Source organism: Glycine max, chromosome 9 (assembly GCF_000004515.6).
Source record: "Glycine max cultivar Williams 82 chromosome 9, Glycine_max_v4.0, whole genome shotgun sequence".
Lineage (NCBI taxonomy): Eukaryota > Viridiplantae > Streptophyta > Magnoliopsida > Fabales > Fabaceae > Glycine > Glycine max.
Genome location: NC_038245.2, coordinates 49908781 through 49930340, shown reverse-complemented (window position 1 = coordinate 49930340; position 21560 = coordinate 49908781). Strand labels below are relative to the sequence as shown.

The window sequence follows — 21560 nt, the reverse complement described above, 5'->3', positions numbered from 1 at the left end:
TTTGAAATAAGAAAAAAAATTAATAAAATTTGATTATGTATCACATGAAACTTGTGGAAGACTAAATAGAGATGAAACATACAATAATTTTTTCACCTGATAGAAAGAGAAGGGCGCCTTGCAAACATAGGATGGGATGTGTTATTGGATCGAGTTCCTGTCTGATTATGTGGTACCAATGTCAGAGATCCAATGTTATCAAACAAACTAAACATATAATGTCTATGATCAATTATTTATTGGACCGTTTTGTTAGAGGGGTTATTGGTTGTTTTTCATTTCTTGAATTGGTTAAATAACTTTAGACGCTTCTTTTAATTTAGATTTGTTTTATGTGTGAAGATTTCTTGTTGGGTTGAGTTACTGAAAGAGATAACGGAGAATAAATTATTGCTGGAGATGCCATCTGAAGCCAATAAGATATGCAGGCATGTAGGTATATTTATTACGCTACACCTTGGCACCTTGCATTATAGCCAATAAATAGTTATATTATGAACACCTTGTAGGTAACTAATTTGTAATAATACATGTAAAATTGTACTTTATTTTCCTTTTTGGAAAAAACACGGTTTTTGTACTGAGTAAGAACGTGTATGTGTGCATAGATATCGCATTAAATTAATAGTAGTTAAAAGACTAATGTAAAATAAAATAATAATAATTTCTGCGATTTAATTTGTGTTCTTTCGCGCGTGTTCGTTCATGAGATCAGAGTGGGGAAAGTCATGGATATATAAAAGTTAAATATATTAAATAACAAATCAGGTGAGAACTTACAAACATGGTTCTATGGTGTAGTGGTTAGCACTCTGGACTTTGAATCCAGCGACCTGGGTTCGACTCCCGGTAGGACCTCTTTTTCTTATTTTTTCATGAAAAGATTTTTAAACCTTTTTCCGTCCTTTGAAAGAGGAAAATTCTTGTTTAACTCATTTATGAAATAAAATGTAAAGTAACTATATTTTGCTTTCAAGGCAAGAGTTTTACTTTAAACTGTTTATTGAAAGAATAAGGCATGATATTCAACTACAGTTAAAGTCTTAAAAAATTTGACTTTTGTTTCTTTTTTAATTATGCCTTTTGAAGTCATAAATATTTTAATTTTTTTCCAATATTTATTAGAAGTCGTAAATCATTTACGACTTCAAAGTATGTAAGTTTTTTATTTAAATTAATTATTCAGGAATTTAAATTAGTTTTTATTTTTAATTTTTAATAAATCTTTTTAATATTTTTTTACTAATATTAACTTAAAATTTGTCAAATAATATTAATTTATTTTCAAATTAATTTTTACAGTTATCATTAAATAAATTAATAATTCTATACAATATTATTAATTAATTTTATTTAATAATTATTTTAATATTAACAAAAGAAAATAATTTATTAATAAAATTAGTTCTTAAAATAAAAACAACATAATATATTAATATAAAATATACAATAAAATTAAACACAAGTATAAAATTAAAAAGTAAAAATAATATTAACGGTCAATTTACTTGTATAGATAGTTATTATGATTATGTATTTCAGTTTTACATAATTAGTATTAATATAAAAAAATATAAAATATTGAAAATATTATATAAAAAATACAAAAATATAGAAAATATCAAATAAAAATGTATAAAAATATAAAAAAATATTACATAAAACTAAAAATGAAAACTAATTTAAATTCGCCTAATTGTGAACACACACATAATATATTAGTATTTAAAATTTAAATAAAACTAAGAATAACACAAGACAAATTTGTTATTTATAAGTCCACTATATTAGTATTTAAAATTTATATAAATTTCAACAAGAAAATAGTTTTTTATGTGAAAATAATTAATGATTAATCTCAACCCTAAATTATGATTGAAAATTCCCTCAGGGGTACTGTTGAGAAGCAAAAATAAAACAAGTTACTATAAAACTAAGACTATCCTTAAAGAACCTAAAAAAAAAAGGACTAACACTAAAGAAAAATCTAAAAGAGAAGATAAAACATAGAGTGGTATTTTTCATTCGACATCTCAATATAGTATAAATTTGCTGATAAAAAAATATAGTATAAACTTTACAATAAATAGCAAATCTAATGAATAACAATCCTACAAGTGTCATAATCTAATGTTTAGGAATTAAAGGAAAATACCAAAAAAAAAAAAACAAAACAAAATATCATATTATGTATTTAAAGTAATTTAGCATATCAAATAAATCTTTGGACCTCTTAATTTTAGACCTAGATCACATCCTATTATTATAATTACTACTAGTGGCGGATGCACAAAATTTTATTAATGGGACAAGAAATAATTTTAATTTGGTTAAACAAAGCTTAAATTTATTTTTAGTCTCTAATATATTATACTTTCCTGTGAGTTTCATTGATTTGATTAACAAAAATAAACATTTTTACCTCATTTGTTAATATAACTAATACAAAACAAGAAATTTTAAAAAATGACATCTGTTAAGATTTGTATATGATATAAATAAATATTTTTACATTAATTATCAATACAATCAATATAAAAATATTTATTTACAAAACTTTTGTCAATCAAACTAATAGAGTCCAGGGAAAAGATATAACAGTAATATTTTAAACGATTAAAAGATATGATTGAACTTTTATAACAAATGGACCCAATAAATTTTTAATTATAATTAACACATCAATTATATAATTAATCCTAAAAAAACTCAGCCTAATTTTTCTCTCTGAGATTGCAAATGTTAAAGCCAAATTCCAGTAGTGCCTCATCGTGCATATTCTTAGGGAAAAAAATAAATTGGCAAACTCTTTTGCCCAGTCTGGTTTTTCTTTAAATTCGGAGGTCTGTTTTTACAGTAGTGTTCCTCATTTTGCTATTAACTCCTTTATGGGTGATGAATCCTACATATATTACACATAAGAATTTTTACTATTTTTGCTTCCAAATGATTAGTTGCTTAAATGGGTCGTACTTGTTAAAATTAATTTTTGGTCTATTTCTCTCTGTTAACTCGCTCTCGTTATTTCTCTCTTTCCCAAACTTGTTAATAAATTGTGACCACCGATTTTGGACTTCATTTTGAATAAGAACATTAATTTCCCCTCCTCTTTCTCTATTGATTCTAGACCCAAAAACATTTATTGTTAAAAATTGATCTAGCAATGTTGCAAGTATAAACAAAAGTACTTGTTAAAAGAAAACGGAGTCAATTGCTCAAAAAGAAAAAAGAAATATGTTAAGGAATGTTGATTAAGCTAAACAACCCACATTAACAAACAAACAAAAAAGAAAAGACAACCCATCATAAGAAAAGCGTTGGAGATAATACTCAAGTGAGGAGGAAGCTAACTTGGTTGTCACGACATGCAATCACTTGTAATTTGTAAATCTCACAACCATTGTCGGTGCTCCAGGACGCACGAAAGTTTATGGAAGTTGCTATGTTTACATTGTACCCTAGGCACGACTATTTAATGCATGTTGGTACAAACAATTCTCCATTTTAATTTTGGCATTTGACATGAAAAACGCACAACGATGTATCCCCTAAAATTCATAATTATATAATTTTAATTTAGTGTACTAAGAATATTTTCAATGATATTCAGCAACTCAATTTATATCACCTTAACTCAAAGTAACTTAACTACTTTTCTCTTTCATAAATATTTTTATTGGTAAGTTATTAGAGATATAAATTAGTTTAGTTAATTACAAATTAGTTATTAGTTTAGTTAGTTACAAATATAGTTATATAAAGCTCAATATATTTATGTAAAAATTAATTTACTCATTTTGAACATTATTTAAAGTAATATTCAAATTTTTCTTTTCTCTCATTTTTATCTTTTTACCTTGAACTTTATCATGATATCGGAATAATGAATTCATTTTAATTTTTTCTTTTTTCTTTGCTGCACTTATCTTTTCCTTCTTCGTCAAAGTGAAACTTCAATATCAGATTTATGATTTCTCTTGTCACTACAACACTAGTAATAGCTCCATATTCTCCAAAATAATTCTCTTCAACTCAGTCTTAGTCATTGAATCCTACAAATTCTTCACTCATAAATTGTACAAAACCATGGCCTTTAGACTGGGCAAAAGCATTTGTCGCAATCGTGCAAGATAGAATATTCCCAAAAGTAAAAAATGTATCGTACAAAGCCTTGTGATCAATCACCTTGTCCAAATTCTTTATGAAAACATTAGTTGCGCCACTCTTCTGAGCACATTATTCTAATGATTTTTCCATTTAGCAAAGTGAAATTCAGCACATCAATTGCTTTTGCGGCATCATGAGTTCCATTTAGCAAAGTGAAATTCAGCACATCAATTGCTTTGGCCACATCCCTACAAATTCGAACGAAAACGAGTTGGGAAACCTGGTTGAAGAGATTGAATCCATAACAACGAGGATGATAACCTTATTGTAAAACCAATAATTTGCATAGCCAGAGTAAGTTTCTCCATGTCTAACACTACCCAGTTTTTGCCTACAAGGTGTTTCATTAAATGCTTTTGAAGATTTTGGCTTATTGTTTTCAGCCTTTTAGGCTTGATTTGATGATTTTAAGCTTCTTTTCATGGTGGTTAAGTATTCTTTTAGCTTCTGTCATGGATGGTTAAGCCTTGGTTGTTGTTGATTTACAAAGTGTTTGTGAAAAATTATCATTGAAGATAGATTTTGTGATATTTCTATTTTGTTGATGTAAGCTTCTGTCCATGGTGATTAAACATTGTTTAAGTTTTTGCCATGGATGGTTAAGCACTGAATTATTGTTTTGCTTCTATCTTGAGTGGTTAAGCATTGATTTTAGCTTATGCTCTTGATGGTTCAGCCTTGTTGTTTCTGTCAAGTGGTTAAACTTTGAGATATAATTTTTGCTTGGTGGTTAAACTTTGATAATTTCCTGGATTGATGATTTGAGCTTCTGCTAAATGACTTTGTTGTTGATTTCGCGTGATGATTAAGCTTTGATGTTTGCTTTAGATTCTTGGAAGAAGATTGAGAAAACCAAAATTGGTCAAAGATTTCTAGAAACTAAAGTTTTGACCCATGTATTTCCGGCTTGATTACATATATTTTTTAGACTTTATTTTCATTTCCTTTGATGTAAATATATTATTTTTTCCAAGTTGGAAAGAATATTAGAGATATAGATTAGTTTAATTAGTTACAAATTAGTTATTAGTTTAGTTAGTTATAAATTAGTTTAGTTAGTTACAAGTATAGTTATATAAGACTCGATCTATTCATGTAAAAATTGATTTACTCATTTTGAACATTATCTAAAATAATATTCAATTTTTTTTTCTTTCATTTGTGTCTCTCTACCTTAAACTTTATAGTAAGTTGTTTAATAGTTATTTTATGTGTAATGCTCCCCAATTTTAAGTAATTTAAAATTTCTTGTGACACAATTTTTTTTTTTAAATAACTCATTAAGCAACTCTTGTTATAAATACTCTAACATTATACCTTGTAGACAAATATCTTATTAAATATATTTATTAAAATATACTTATATATTAAATATAATAAATATTTAGTATATCATTTATATTTAAAATGGATTGGTTGAAAAAAAAACGACGGTTGAATATAATAAAAATAAATAAATAGTAGTAATAATAATATTGCAAAAGATAATGTTGCTGTTATATATATAGATGGTGAAAAACGAAATGAATTATAGCAGCATAGAGTGAGTGAGTGAGTGAGAGAAGGAGATTCTGATTTGATCTCGCCTTAATCTCTCAGATCTGAGCTTGCCGTCGTCGGAATCCAACTCAATCTGGGTCGGATTCTTAGGTATCACCGCTCCACTATTAGTTTAAGCCTCTCAATAAAAGGTTTTTATTTCGCTTCAAATTCGAGGTAAAAATTCGATTTTTGTTGCTCCCCTCGTTTTGTTTCGTCGTTTTGGAAGTGGGTTTCAGATTTGAGACTTTAATAATTGTGTCGTTCATTGATTTGGATGGTGGGGTGTTACATGTGTAGATGTTGTTGAGCTTTATGTTCCTCTGTTAAATGAGTTGCTTTTTTTTTTTTGTTAATGTTGTTGATTCGTTTCAGGTTTGATTTGAAGTTGGAATAGCTTAACTGTTGTGTAAAACAGCCAGCACACACAAGCATGGGAAGCCAAGACAACAACGGTTTTTCTTCTCTTCATTCATGTCTTCTCTCTGTTTGATTGCATAGAGAATTAATAATTGAAACCCCTTGAAATGAATCCCTACTTGAATTGAATGTCTTAATTCTTAGATGAGTAGTGCTACATATCCTGAAACTTTTGTTAGAACTTTGAATTCAACTAGAGTTTGATCGATTAAAGGGTGATTGTTAGAATAGTTATGTTGGTCTAAGTATTAATATCATTCTTGCCGACTCATTCTAGCAAAAAAAAAATGAGATTAGTTTTCATGCAGCGTAAAGATTCTTTTACTGGTAACTAGTCAGAAATCATCCTAGATATGACTTTTAAAATAATTATCAATAAAGTTAACCTACTTACTATACATGATAATCTATGATTAGATGACAGTGTAAGGGCATTCTTATTAAATTCAAATTTCAAAAGGAATTAGTCAAAATTTTTAGTAATTCTTTGATTTTAAATGTGTTCCTGACTTTTTTTTTTTCTTCCGGTGTATTTTCAGTAGCATTGTCATCAAATTCATTTTTAGCTTACAAATCTGCTAAGGTGTTTGTCGCTGGCCACCGAGGTCTTGTTGGCTCGGCCATAGTTCGCAAGCTCACTCAACTTGGGTTCACTAATCTGGTCTTGCACTCCCATGCCGAGCTTGATCTCACTCGACAATCTGATGTTGAAGCCTTCTTTGCCTCTGAAAAACCTGAATTTGTCATTGTAGCTGCAGCCAAAGTTGGTGGCATCCATGCCAACAACACCTACCCTGCCGATTTCATTGCCATCAACCTCCAAATCCAGACCAATGTCATTGATTCTGCTTATCGCAACGGTGCTAAGAAACTATTGTTTTTGGGTTCCTCTTGTATTTACCCCAAATATGCACCCCAACCGATTCCGGAAGATGCTTTGCTTACTGGACCGTTAGAGCCCACCAATGAATGGTATGCCATTGCCAAGATTGCTGGGATCAAAATGTGCCAGGCTTACAGAATTCAGCATAAGTGGGATGCAATTTCTGGAATGCCCACCAACTTATATGGACCATACGACAATTTTCACCCCGAGAATTCACATGTGTTACCTGCTCTCATGAGGAGGTTTCATGAGGCAAAGGTCAATGGTGCCAAGGAGGTGGTGGTGTGGGGCACAGGAAGTCCATTGAGGGAATTCTTGCACGTCGACGATTTGGCAGATGCAGTTGTCTTCATGATGGAAAAGTATAGCGGACTTGAGCATTTGAATGTAGGGAGTGGAAAGGAGGTTACTATTAAGGAATTGGCCGAGTTGATGAAGGAAGTGGTGGGATTTGAGGGTGATCTTGTTTGGGATTCTACGAAGCCAGATGGGACTCCAAGGAAGCTGATGGATAGCTCCAAACTTGCAAGTCTGGGTTGGACACCAAAAGTCTCACTCAAGGATGGGCTTGCTGATACCTACAAATGGTACTTGGAGAACGTCAATCTATGATTCGGTTAAACAGAATATGTGGTGTCAAATTCTATAAGTACTTGTTATTTCACAACGAAGAATTTTTTGTTAAAAAAAAAATTATCCAGAGAACAGTACTTGACCAATTTTTCTGTACCAATTATGTGCAATGAAAATTTCAGTTTTTTTTTCCGTGTTTTCTAGAGATCATGAGATTAAGAACCGTTGTTAAAAACTATGAACAGAGAGTTGTTATTTCACAATCATATTGCCTTTGTTTCAAATATGTATTTCTATTAGTAGTTTAGTTAGGCTCTACCTCTTGCACACAATCCAAGTTATTCAAAGTTGGTTATCAAATAAGTGTTATAATTATTGCGTGATGACTATTCGACACAAATGGTGGTGCTCCTTCAAGGCTTCTGAAGTGTTTGTTGAATAATTTTCATTCCAATAAGATTCCTTTGTCAAAATCTACTGTGGATTATAACTTGAATGCTTTCTCGTGGATGAGCATGTTTTGTCCTCCTTTAAGTTCCTACATAATAATTATTTGCAGCTTCAACTGTATAGTTATGTCGTCTTGTTTCTTAAAGATAAGAACATGGCCACAACTTGGTAAATGATTATTGGGAATAACTTTTTTTCCAACATTTAGACGCTCATTCCTGTTAGGTGTGGTGGATTTGCCATATTCCTGTAGCAGACGGTATTTGTGCCTTGTGAAATGTTCAAAATATGTAATGTACCCTTCTATCATCAAAGATTTATCGGCAGTGTAGAATGGACTCTGTTTTTCTTGAACCGGTTTCATTTTATACTTGGGTCGCTAATTTTATTTTATTTTTTTTAACGAAAAAGCAACCATGAGAAATGAGGAACGGTTTGGTCCACAAAAGTTGATTTGGTTAAACCTAAATAATTATTGGATTTTATTTAAAACTAGTTGAGTTAAAAACTGACCACTTAAGATTTGATTATTTGAACTTACAAGTGATTAACAAAACACGAGATTTTTCTTTTGTTTTTCACATATACAGTATCTTCCTTTTAAAGACAACCTTGTCTGAAACACAAACATTAAATGTAAGCACATCTTTAAACAAAGATTCAAATTTTAGTTTATCATGTTGTGAGAAGCTACTTCCTCCCCTCCTAAACTATAGATGTTTAAAGTTAGTGCGACCCATTAAGAAATATTAATTAATATATTTCTATACTAATTGGAATCAGTCATCAACATTTGGAGTCTTATTTTTTAGATAAGTGGAGCTAAAGCCCCAAAAGCAACAGTTGAAGAAGCATATGCCAACACGACATGAAAAATAAAATAAGGAACAAAATAAAAAATTCTCTAACCACCTTCCAAAGATTGAACAAAGTTTGCAAGAAGATCTACAACCTAATTGGCTTCTCGCAGTGTATGAAACCTCTCTAAATTTCCTTCAATCCAGCAAAATCTCAAAATCCGATTCACCAAACCAAAGCAAGAATGAGAACCAGGACATGACTTGGTAAAGAAATTAATCACAACCTGAGAATCAGATTCAGCTGTAAAACTTCTAAAGCCATGCTTCCACGCAATATCAATATTCGGAGTCTAGAGACTATAGTTGAAAAAAAGTTGTATAATTTTTAAAACATAAATTTGTAAAACATCAATAGTTTTGAAAAAAAAAAAACGAACAGAGGGAATAACATTTCTACTAAACGCAACTCGGTCAAAACATTAAGTTTTAAAACCAAGTTAACTCTTGCTAATAATTAAGTGGTTAAGAGTTTTAGTATGGAATGAGATAGTATATATTCAAACTTCAATGCCACAAATGTACCCCCAAAAAAAAAAAAAACTCAACCCAGTAATTCAATTTTCTTTCAATTCCAACCCGGTAGAGGGATTGGGTGGTATATTTAAGATTGTAAGGATCAAATCCTGCCCATTGTTCCCCTAGCTCATACTATTTGAGTAGTGCAACAATGGCACATGAAATACAGCCACTTGGCAATCTTTTATTTATTTATATATTAGTCTTGGGTGGTAACAGTCATTTGGAAGGTAGCATAGAATGTAGCATGCCACGAAACCAAACAAATAAATATCGAAAACTTGGGTAAGCATCATTTGGAAGCCTGAATCTTCATTTCGGATTTAGAAAGTATTAACTTATATACGTTCCTATTCTATTTGCATGATATGGTGATGTGTCAAGGAAAGGGAAAATGCCCCTCAATTAACAAGCAACAATTTTCACAAAAAGTAATAATATTTCCTTTTCTTTTTCCTTGATTCAGAAAAATGATGTAGCATATCATACACAGATCAGGAAGCAAAATGATAACCGGAAGTCACAAGAACATATGTGGTGGCTATGAAGAAGCAGGATGCCACACCTACCTACAAAACAAAGGAGCTCAAGATCAATATACAAAGAATGACAGTTTAATATGTCAATCAAGAATGGTCTGTTATAATGTGAAGCACTACAATGCAAAGTTAACCCTTCCAAAAAAATCCATTAGCTCAATTCAGGAAACATATATTGTTCAAAATGATGTCTTCTGGAACAATGGCTCAGGCCAGTTATCCTACCACATTAATTTCCATTGTACTTTAATATCAGTATATTGCATTTCCAAATTCTTTACATATTTTGTTCATTTGATGCTATGTGGAGGCTTAAAAAAATTGATTTTATCTACACTGTTGCTTTGTTGTTTCACACTGCACAGATTTCACCACAGCAAATTATAGTCTATTTAAACATGGTAAACTGGCCATGACTTCATATTTATCAACATTGAAGGACAAAGATGCAATATTGTTCTTCAACGCTGTCCTCTCACTTTGTGCAAATAAAGATCGAATTGAGTATGTTGACCCCAAAATCTATATGCTCCCCCATCCCTGCCCTTGCTAATAATCTAACTTAAAACTTTCAGCAGACTTTCTCAGTAACACTATCAAACTTCAAGAAGGTTAAAAAGAAAGAGCCATAACCAACTCAATCACCAGATTAATTGCATTGTAACGTCATCTATATCTTTTAAACCGCATATTGAAAGCTTATTCTCCCAAGAATGTAGACAACAGTCAAATTATATACAAAGCAATAGAGGATAAGCTTAGCATCTTGGCAAGTTAGCAGTCTGTACTCTTTACCATGTCTCATTTTTTTTAATGAAATTAATTACATCTCATTTTACAAGCACAACACTGTAGATAGGGGGAACAACATACAAAATAAAAAGAGGACACGTAATCCATGTTAACCTTTCAAGTCCAAGAGAAAGTAATCATCATACAAACAAAATACTTATAATTTCTGAAACCCCTCTCCCAGGTAGACTAGGCATAAACTCTTAATATACTCATGTAGAGAAGTCACATCACATGCCTAATCATGCAAAACATATTTCTGGATCTCGGAACATAAAACCCATCATCAATCAGATGTTGCCGAAGAAATACTGTGGAACTGGAATCACAATTGAACTAATGTGAAAAACCCATCATTCTCAAAGATGACACAGATACAACTAATAAGAAAATAGGTAATAACACTCCCAAGTCAGAAATAAATTTGAATTACTTGATACAAAACACACAACAATCTAAATAGGAAGAAATAAGGCACATGAGCACAAGCCTCAAGTTTTTCTATTAGATAAAAAGAGTAAAATCACTAGCAACACAAAGAAAGGGTTCAGGGATCAAGATAAACTCACCTTTCAAATTTTGGACATGAAATCAAATTTAGTCTGTTTAAGAATCTTCTTCTTCGTCAGACTCAGAGTCGCTTGCATTATAACCTAACGAAAATGCACCAAAATGAAAATAGTCACACTAAATTACAAAGGAAAACAAAGATGATATTCTGCTAGCAACAAGGGGGGATTTACCTGGACGTTTACCACCAACTCTCCAAACTGAAGACCTAACCCTCGACGCTTTAGTCAGCCAAATTCTTCCCTTCATTCCCCAACCAATAACATCAGCCTTGGAAACAAAAGAAAAAGACAGACGCATACATCTACATTCCACACATCATTCAAAATTACACCATAGCTCTTTATATTCAATTAATGGTCCATAATCCACATTTCACAATACAAACTCTTTAAATCCATTTCTGCAACCACTTCTGTGTACTACACATTAAAACAACAAATCTGAAAACACAATGATTGAGTTTTGACATTTTTAAAAGAAGAAAACCTGACCTCATAATAGCAAGCTAAAAAGACTTCTCAAGCCATTACATCTACACTTAATAGAACATCTTATATTGCTACTCTAGACACATGTAGATAGGGATATAAGCATGATAAATGTTTGTATGTCAGAATATACATAATACATGCATTAGGACCATAGAAAGAACTCAAATGCTTACTTCATCTTTTTACAATAATATTTAGATGAAGTTCCTTACGTGCTTTTAGTGTTGTTCTCCAAGTAAAATTTAAATTTCACATCAGTAACTGAAACAACAAATGCTTGACTTTTAAGGACAATGCTGAATACCGAAGTAAAATTCCAATTTTGATCAGAAATCACCAAAATCACTTAAAAGAACTGCACCTAAGTTGCCTTTTCTTTTTCTTTTCAAAAGCTAATTCCTCTTTCTTTGGTCTAGTTACGTTGACTTCTCGAAGCACTATAAACCCCAAATTCAACACCCAACAAACAAAGGACAAAACTTATGCAGTTTCTTAGGTACATTTTGGTGTTTTTCTCCCATCAAAATTAGAGTTTCACTTTGATAATCTGCATAATAAAGAGTAGCATTAAAAAATCAACATAGGTTACCGAAGTAAAACTCCAATTAATTGAAGTACAACATCAAAAGCACCTAAGAAACTGCATATAAGTTTTTTTTGTGTACCAAGGATATCCCCAACAGATAGTCAGAAACTAACTCCTCTACGAAACATAAGTGGATTTTGTTTCTCCCAACAGAGTCTTCTCCAATCACATGGTCAGGAATCAAACCCCTGACAACTGTATATAAGTTTTGTCCACAAACAAACCACACCAAATCAATGAGAGTTTCAATGAAGTAGACTGAATCCAAGGAAACAACAACAAACAAAACCCAAAACTAACAAAAAAAAATGGAGATATAAGGTTGGTCTAGTGGTGAAGGCAGAAGGGATGGGGGAGGTCGCAGAGTTCAAATCCCCTGCAAACAAAAACTAACAATACTAATAACAAACATTTTCCGATTAAAAAAAAGAAAGAAAGAAAAAGCAACAGACCTTCTGAGCATCTCTGGGAACACCATAGCCATGATAGTACATCTGACCAACCAAGACCTGCATGTTAACATCACCTGCCTTAGCCTCCTTCAGAGTGTCTTTGAACCACCGCTTCACACAATCTGCCACCACCCCTGACAGTGGCGCACGCCCCCCCGTGCTCTCAATCCCACTGCTGCTCTCCATGTCTCAATTCCACAAACTGGGGCTTTTTTCTTCCTTCGTATCTGCGACAAAAAAATAAAACACAAAAGGGGTTTCGTGAAAAGGGGTGATTTTTTCATATTTCTTTTGAAAATACAAAATCAAGGGCATGTTTCAGATTGAACTGGAACACGAAGAGAGAGAGAATTGCAATACGGAATGTAAAGTTGGTACCTTTGTGCTTTTGACAATGCTATGTAAAGATGGCGAAAGAAGAATTAAGAAGGGGTTTTGTAGTTAGCAAAGACAGAAAGAGAGAAACAGCTATCAGGCGCCGTTCATAGCTGTTTTTTTCTCCAAGAACGTTCTTGTTACTTGTTATTATATTTTTTTTAGCATAAAATCAACAAATATATAATTTAAGAAAATAAGTTATACGGATAATATAAAGGCTAAATTGTAATTTTGTTTTTTAGTTTTTTAAATTTATAATTTTAGTTTTTTTTAATTTTAATTATAATATTTGATTTTCTAATTTTTTAAAATTATAATTTTATACGTCATCTAATCATGTTTAATATAAAATAACTAATTTTATATCTAGTTATATTCAATGGAGACTAACTAGCTTCTACTATAATAATTTTATTATACAATTCACGTACATTTTCGTGATAAAATGATTTATTATTCAATTTTTTAAAATTCATAATTAAAGATAGAAATTAATAAATAAATTAATGTATATATCAGTATACTTTTTTTAATTTAATCTTATTTATTCTTTTAAAAAAATATTATTCAAATTTTAAATATCTATCTTTATATTCTATAAGTAAAGCCGTTAATCACGATAAAAAAAAGAGTCATTGATTAAAATTTTAATTTAACAACAGTGAATTGATTTGATTTAATTAGATTTATAATTAAATTACTCACATCAATGATATTTGATATACAATTTATACAAGGATTTTTAAATATTTTAATTTAGTAATTACTTTAATTAGAGAATATTAATCTAAATTGAAACACATTTTAGTGTTGATAAGTATTTGATTTTAACCTGAAATGTTGATTATTGTAATTAATGAATTGAAAGAAAAATCACAATATTTTTTAAAACAAGATTTGTTCAATTGAAAATATAATTAATTACCTTCCATAGTTTTAATGTAATTATATTTAATATACGGCGATACAACCATATAATTTTAATTTTAATAAATTATTTTCAATTTAATATTATTTTGATTAAAAAATAAAGCCGGATACTGTACATTCAAAGTATTTTACACACGAGGGTATATATATACTATTGTATTGGACACAAACAGATGAGCTACATGATATGAGGCAATTATGAAATAACTACTACATCAGCTGATTACAAAATTGATAACTGAAAAACTCGACAACCACAACACAAATATACACGTTCTTATATGAAGAGAAAAAAAAAATTGTTGATAGGTTGTTTGTTGGTCTTGTTTGATACTGAACCTGAGTCTAACTGAAGTGAGTTTCACCTCCGAATTGATGCTACGCTGTATGCCTGCTCCAATGTTCATGCATCTATGTGTGAATTGGGAGGTCTAGGGAAAGAACGTATGCTGTCTAGAGTATTATCATATTCTATGAACATAGTGTAGGACAAAGAATCTTTTGTATGACTATCACGTAGTTTTCCTATTCGTTACAGGGAAGAATGACTCGTTCCGGTACTTTTCATTCCATAGTCAGATCAAGAATCACTCCAACTATCTGCATCATCATCTTCATCGCTTCCAGCGAATGCCTAATTCAATAATGAAGAATAGTTTAGTTGGCTGGTACTTAGCTGGTGCTGGAAGAGGGAAGGGGTTGAGGAGCACAAGCTTGTTACAATAAACAGAGAGTGAGGGATAGACCTGACGGATTGCATTTGCTTTTTCCAGGATGGCCGCGACCCTCAAGTTCGTTTTTGGACCCTGAATGCTGGGTGGTCGTTGAACTGCAGCAGGCCTCAAGTTGAAGGACTGACAAAAAAATGTATATATATATATGTTTTTTAATCTTTTAAATACAAGAAACAAAAGGGTATAAGGAAAGAGTTGTGAGCTTTAACCTTCGATCTTATCATTTCTAACAGTGATTCTCTTTCATCTTCCTTTGGTGCTCTGGGGGGCATAACACGTTCGGTGACCTTCCTCAGCTGCAGTGGTTCAAAGGCAGTGTGTCATGCAAGAATTTCAAGACCACATAAAGAGTACATTATTAGAGAAGAAGAAAACTGTTGTTACCCTGCTTTTGTCAAGGGCAGCAACAGGATCAATTACAGGATCCTGGGGAAGACGACGCTTATTCTTTGGTTTTCCATTTGGCATCTCAGTATTATCACGCTCACGTGTTTGAGAAGATGTAACCAATGGAAACACCATTTCTCCATCTGAAGGTAGCAGGCTGTGATTGGTCTCCTCAATTTCTAGATTAGGAGGTGACATGGGTGAGGTTGAAGGATCTTCTTGTTCCCTTTCCAGATTAATGGAAGACTGCTCAAGAGGTTTTACTTCTAAACTAGTCTCTTCTATTAACTGACTAGGAGATTGTGTTGGTTTCTCTTTAGGAGAAATGGGATCATCTCCAGAAACTGGACATTCTGCAGGTAGAACTAAATGCAATTCTTCAGGTCTATCCTTTGTAACTTCTAAGCCGGTAACTTCTGTTAATTCACTTGGAGATTGAGTTGATTTTTCTTGTTGAAGAATCGGATCAGCCCTAGAAACAACACATTCAGCAGGTAGCGATGGTGGGCATGGGCTTGGATTTAATACCTTTTCTCCCTCCAAAGCAACAGCATATCCAAGTGGAGGCCTGTCCTGTAATGATAAGAAAGGGTTCTGGATTTGGCTATGTTCGGGAACTAGGAAATTATATTGACCATTTGCTTCATTTACCATTACAGGAAGTTGAAAAGGAATAGCAACAGGCTGCTCTGACATTCCCACTGAAAACCCAGAAGAATATTGATGCATATTACTTTCCACAGCCATGACAGGCAAAAATAGATTCTGATATGGCAAGGTCTCTTTTTCAGAAGTGGGTAAACCAAATTGAGAAATATCGTCAAGTTTATTTGGCTGTATTGGTTGGAGTGAGGCTAGGTTTACTTCTATGTCTTCTCTCTGTGTAAAAAGGGAAGCATGTTGAACCTTGCCTGTTCTCCATTGCATTGGAGGCAGAGGGGGCATAGGTGGCATCTCCTCAAGATTGTTTTTAGATGCCTTGGGTAAGAACTCAGGAATAAGAGGTTTAAGTGGATCCATTACATGCTTTGTTGGATTAATTCCCTGGCCAGATAATATTTGAGAGTCTAGCTCAGAACATACAGGCACTGTTTTCAGGTCATTGATAGAAGAGCTATACTGGATTTTCTCCTTAAGAGATGAATGCTGCGTATTATTCCACATTCCAAAATCCGAAGGATCACATGGACCTGATCTGTTCATGTTCAACTGTACATCAGTAGAAGTAATTTCAGGTTGATCCTCTACCTTCTGTGCTGCTAATTCTGTCAAAGATTCTCTACTTCCTGCCTCATTGACTATCATCTCTTTCTCACAAGGATCTGCAAAAATAGAAAGAGTTTCTTCCAACTTTGTATGATTACTCATTGGAGAAGATATGATATTTGAAGATGGATGTTTAATAATATGACCATCATCTTCAACTAGATCCAAACTGCAGGTGGACCCGCTTATTTCATTACCAGGCAATATGCTTGGCACCTCTTCAAAATTCATTTGCTGGTCAGGAGGCAAAACTTCAACTTCTGCTAAATCTGGTTTGTTTACATTTATAAAATCAAAGCATAGCTCCTCTGTAATGCTGCTCTTCGTTGTAGTCTCTGCAACAGGAAACAGATCTTCTGAGTTAAGCTGGGTAGCTATAATATCATCCTCAGATTTTAAATCTTGGACATCAAGCAGCAGCTTAGTATCTGGATTCAGGTCTACTTCCATAGATGGGAAAATGGGATCCTCCCCTTGTAAACTAACATCTCCACTAACCAATATTTCAGAAGAGCATTCATTAAGAGATTCTGCCTGCAAAACTTTGATCCCAGAATGATCACCAGATTCACCTTCATGAGCTAAGTTTAATTCATTAGAAGTTTGTAACAGATCATTGGAATGGACATGGGGATCACAAACATCCAAGTTCAAATAATTGTTATCAAAAGAAACCACTGGTAAAGCATCATCTCTTATTGGGTAGAGAGCATCAGATCTGGCCACTATAGATTCAACGAGACACATCTTTTCTTCATCATCTTCTATTCTTAAATGAAGCTCAACAGGGCCAGAGGGTGTTTCATGTGATTGACTCCCTGCAGATAGGGACATTGCTGAGGCAGCTCCAAGATCACTAGAAAACATTGAATGTCCAGAATCCATCAGACATGAACCAGAAGAGACTGGTCTAGAATCAGAAATCACTTCACCCTGAACATGTGCATCATCATGCACAACAAACTCATGACAGTAAGTCCTTTGCGACTCAAAAGTAGGGAGAAGCTGGTTGGATGACATATCTTTAATCCTTGATGTGGAGTTTCTGATAGATTGAAAATCTGAAAACTGTGCTTGTAGTTGGGAATGGTCTTCACTTATATCTCTTCTGAATGGACTATTATCATCGGATGCCCAGGAAGTCCCTGTTGACAGAGAATCTGACATCTGACCTTGCACTTCATTATGCTCTCCATTTCTATCTTGCTCCAATGAAATAATTTCTTCAGAAGTCAAGGAGTCCCCAAATGATTGAGAATCTGAAAATCGAGCTCGCAGTTGAGGTTCACCTTTGCCATTTGAATCAGTTAAATTTTCAATATTTAATGAGTCTTTCATAGATCCACGCTCATTGTCTGTATCCAATTCAGAGTCAATGGTAGCTAATGCATCCATATAATCATCAACCTCACTAATCACATCATCAGAGTGGTAGCTATCTAAGTTGCATTCTCTTTTATTTTGTTCATCAAATACTGATCCTGCTTCATTGAGTACCTTTAGATAATCAGAAGACATTTCCTCTGTTACACCACCAGAGATTTGTTCACTCACCTCCACAATATATCCATCTGTGTCCCGATCCCTTTCTGAGTATGAATTCACTTCTAGTTCCTGCTCATTTGGTGACGACCATGTGTTTTCATTTCCCAAAGACCTATTCATAGGAGTAATGCTACTGATTTCAAGTATTTTAATCCCACTTTCACTAGTATCATCTGACACCAACTTCCCAGGCTGTGGAATGATTGAAGTTTCACAAACCATTTTATAATCAGGCGAGGGGATTTCCAGAATTTTCTCCATGTAACTTTTCCCAGTTTTTGCTTCAACTGCAGATCCATTCAATTGTTTCCTTTTCAACTTCACAAGACGAGCAGGATCCCCACAAGCATTCTCAATGCGCTCCTGAAGAAGTAGCTGATGCAGTCTGCAATAATAGAAATGAATTGAGTCACAAATTGTTGCATTTCTAAAACCAGAAGAATAATTAATGCACCTCAATAAAATTAGTGGAGCTTACTTTGCATGTGACGATACAACTTCAGGGGTTTCACCATTCCGCAGTCGTGTTCCTTTCTTTTGCTGGATAAAAAATATATACATATTATACATTCAAAATTGCAGGCATTCAATTTTCCATTGCATAAAATTGCTTCATGTGCCATAAAAAAACAATTTTCCTGAAAATTGTAATATTAAATGATAGAATCAGTGCTTTAGTACCTTAACTTTACGGATTTTCTTTTCCCTTTGAACTTCTACTGTTGCTTTTCCAGAGGAAGCAGACTCCACTATAAAGAATGACGGATCAGTATAACGCTTCAGACATGCCCCAGCCCCCGCCACATCAAACCTTTCAGAGCCAAAAGAAAAAAAAAGTTTCGAATATCAATAACATAACATAGTAATAAATCTTTTATTTGTTCTAAAATTTATGTTTTATGAATAAAGTCACCATACTTGTCCAAAAGGAACAATCTTGGAGGACCACGGCATTCTTCATATGAATCCATTATAAATCGAGGTAAGTCTCCACGTGTAACAAGATTCTGTTCAGACCGAAGATTAGGATGCCATTCAATCCCTACAATGCAAGAAGTTTGTTAAAAGTTGTCAAGGGAACGCTATCGCTTGTCAATGACAAATTTCAGCAAACAATAAACAAAAAGACTCTGTACTGATTAATTTAACCTCCATTTGTAAAAAATGATGAATGATGAGTTTGTGACAAAAAAACTTTCTCTAGTGCTGGAACTTCAGCCTCAAGCTGTTGAACACGAGACATAAGACTGTGGCCTCTTGCGGTAGTAGCCAGTACTTCTTCATGTAAGTCATGGAACATCTCAGCAGCAAACCTAAACAAAATGATACAGTTAAATGCAGAAAAATTACAGACGATAGTGGCTGTAAAAATTATAATTTAAAGTGTCAACTATTGATGATGGGCACTCTATAGAATGGAACTAATTTTCTAAAAATGAATTGCAAGGAAAAGAATGTCACTATTACTGCAACTTGTGAGATACATAAATTTTCATACCAGAAGCATTTGAATTAAACTCACAAGATTAAGGTCCTGTTTAAACTGTTTCAACAGTTTTTTTTAAAATAAAAAATGAGTAGCTTCCTTTTAAAAGCTAATTTTCAAAACTATTTCCAGTTAAATTGATTTCAAGACTGAAAAACACAAACAGCTACAGGCTGTTTTCACTTTGGCTTTTTTAATTCTAGAAACAAGGAAACAATTAATTCTGTTTTTAATCCTGTTCCAAAACACATTCTCAAAATAAATTTACCAAGCAATTTTATTTTTATTTTTCATCTCTAAAACTGCATTCAAATTGATACTTACCAAACAAACTGTTCTTAAAAACTATTTGTCAGAATAGTATTTAAAAGAAAAACACAATCAACCAAGCCTTACGCCACATGGGCTCAGTTCAGGTGGTTGATGAAGAGGTTGCAGATAGTGGATCCCTTGAATCCTTAACACTCACTCAAAATCAAAAAATCTATAATTCTAATTCTAATCAGCTTAAAGATAAGGTACTTAAATTGCATTTTCTCCTTCAGTGATTTCAAAAGTTAAAAATCTGCAAATACCCAAAAACATCATAAAGCATACTTTATCAACAGTTAAATCATATTTAAGCCAAATACATCGATTCTTTAAATCGAAAACATCAATCAAAGAGTTGTAATCCACACATCGTTCAATCAAACACCCATACATAGATACAAAGCCATACAACATCTTCTCATTTTCAACCCAGAATTTAAACCAATCTATGCACCAATCGCCTTTTCTCTCCCCTTTTCATCCTCCCAAAAAGTAGCTACATACAAAGAAAAAGAACCAAAAGCTAATGAAAAATCAAGGAAAAAACACAAATAAAAGGCAATAATTATAATCAAAACGGAAACAAAAATAAACAACGATCACAAAACATTACAAAAAAGTTAAAAAAAAGAAGAGAAGAAGAAGAAGCTCTTATCAGCCACCAACTCCATCCACCGAACGAACTAAAAAGCTCCAAACACAGACAAAAGAGAAAAGGAAATGCAAAAAAAAAAAAAAAAAAAAAACACTAGCTGAATCAACTCACGCTCCATTAACAAACTCCATGAACTTTAAACTGAACAAGAATTAAACTTTAAACACTGCATTAAACGAGAACTTTTTTTATTTCATCAAACCCAGCAACACACTGTTAAACTAATCGCGATCAAGCAAACCACGAGCGCAGCTCGAATTGCGTAACCACCGCAACGACGACGGAAGCGGTTTTAGAGAGAGAAGTTAGAGAGAGAGAGAATGCGAACTGACTGAGCGAGGTCGCCGAGCTGGCGGAGAAAGCCGACGAGTCCGGACATTGCGACGGCTTCTAGGAGCACTTCGGAGTCGTCGCTATCGGCGGTGCGGCGCAGCTCCGGATCCGCCAGAGCGTGCGCGCTCCGAATGTGGTGCCTGCAGAGTGGCATTCTTCGAGAAACCCTAATTATGTGGTCCGGTTGCGTTTTCCGATCTTCGCTCCGGCGACGCTGTGTTTTCCGGCAGTTTCAACGTGGGAATGGAAGAGAGAAAGAGAGCGAGAGAGAGTTTTGTTTTTTAATTATTTTTTGTTGTCTTTAGGAAAGAGAAAATGAATGACTAATTTAATATATGGGGTGGAGTGAGTGTTAGTTAGAGACGTGAAGACAGGTACTGTTTCTGTGTGTAGGAGAGAGAGATATTTATCGGTTAAAAATACTAGTTAAGACTTGACTTTAGTATTTACTCACTTGGTAGATATTTTAGATTTTAATATATATAGCTGAATTTAATGATTATATTATTTATTTTCATGATAATTAGTTTTAAAATGTACCTAAAATAATTTTTTATTGGTTAAATAATGTAAACTTTTATAAACTCATATTTTAAAATGAATTAAATACTGAGAGGGTCATGGTGCTATGCTATTACCTTTTTTTAATCCTTTGAAGGGCGCGCATTGTGGCGCTTATGATGCGGTAGG

General features: G+C 33.0%; 3 protein-coding genes and 1 non-coding gene across 4 annotated transcripts; 2 read left to right on the top strand and 2 right to left on the bottom strand.

Moving 5' to 3' along the window:
- Window positions 1–786: 786 nt before the first annotated feature.
- Window positions 787–858, top strand: TRNAQ-UUG (transfer RNA glutamine (anticodon UUG)). Its single transcript has one exon. It is a non-coding gene; the product is annotated as a tRNA-Gln (tRNA).
- A 4826-nt stretch (window positions 859–5684) lies between these two features.
- Window positions 5685–7866, top strand: LOC100776301 (putative GDP-L-fucose synthase 2-like). Its single transcript, NM_001255390.3, has 3 exons — window positions 5685–5883; window positions 6082–6161; window positions 6666–7866. Exons 2-3 carry the CDS (start codon window positions 6140–6142, stop codon window positions 7622–7624), a joined length of 981 nt encoding a protein of 326 aa, NP_001242319.2. The 5' UTR covers window positions 5685–5883; window positions 6082–6139; the 3' UTR covers window positions 7625–7866.
- Window positions 7867–9742: 1876 nt separating this feature from the next.
- On the bottom strand, window positions 9743–13375 carry LOC100527576 (Sel1 repeat-containing protein). The gene is made up of 5 exons (NM_001251207.2): window positions 13223–13375; window positions 12845–13071; window positions 11486–11555; window positions 11312–11395; window positions 9743–9980 (listed from the first exon to the last, which is right to left on the bottom strand). The coding sequence occupies exons 2-4, from the start codon at window positions 13028–13030 to the stop codon at window positions 11349–11351; spliced, it is 303 nt and encodes a 100-aa protein (NP_001238136.1). The 5' UTR covers window positions 13031–13071; window positions 13223–13375; the 3' UTR covers window positions 9743–9980; window positions 11312–11348.
- Window positions 13376–14236: 861 nt separating this feature from the next.
- On the bottom strand, window positions 14237–21210 carry LOC100775755 (protein SCAR2). Its single transcript, XM_003534618.5, has 9 exons — window positions 20870–21210; window positions 19234–19397; window positions 19003–19126; window positions 18766–18895; window positions 18563–18624; window positions 15271–18469; window positions 15096–15182; window positions 14899–15006; window positions 14237–14786 (listed from the first exon to the last, which is right to left on the bottom strand). The coding sequence occupies exons 1-9, from the start codon at window positions 21022–21024 to the stop codon at window positions 14733–14735; spliced, it is 4083 nt and encodes a 1360-aa protein (XP_003534666.2). The 5' UTR covers window positions 21025–21210; the 3' UTR covers window positions 14237–14732.
- Between the last annotated feature and the right edge of the window lie 350 nt (window positions 21211–21560).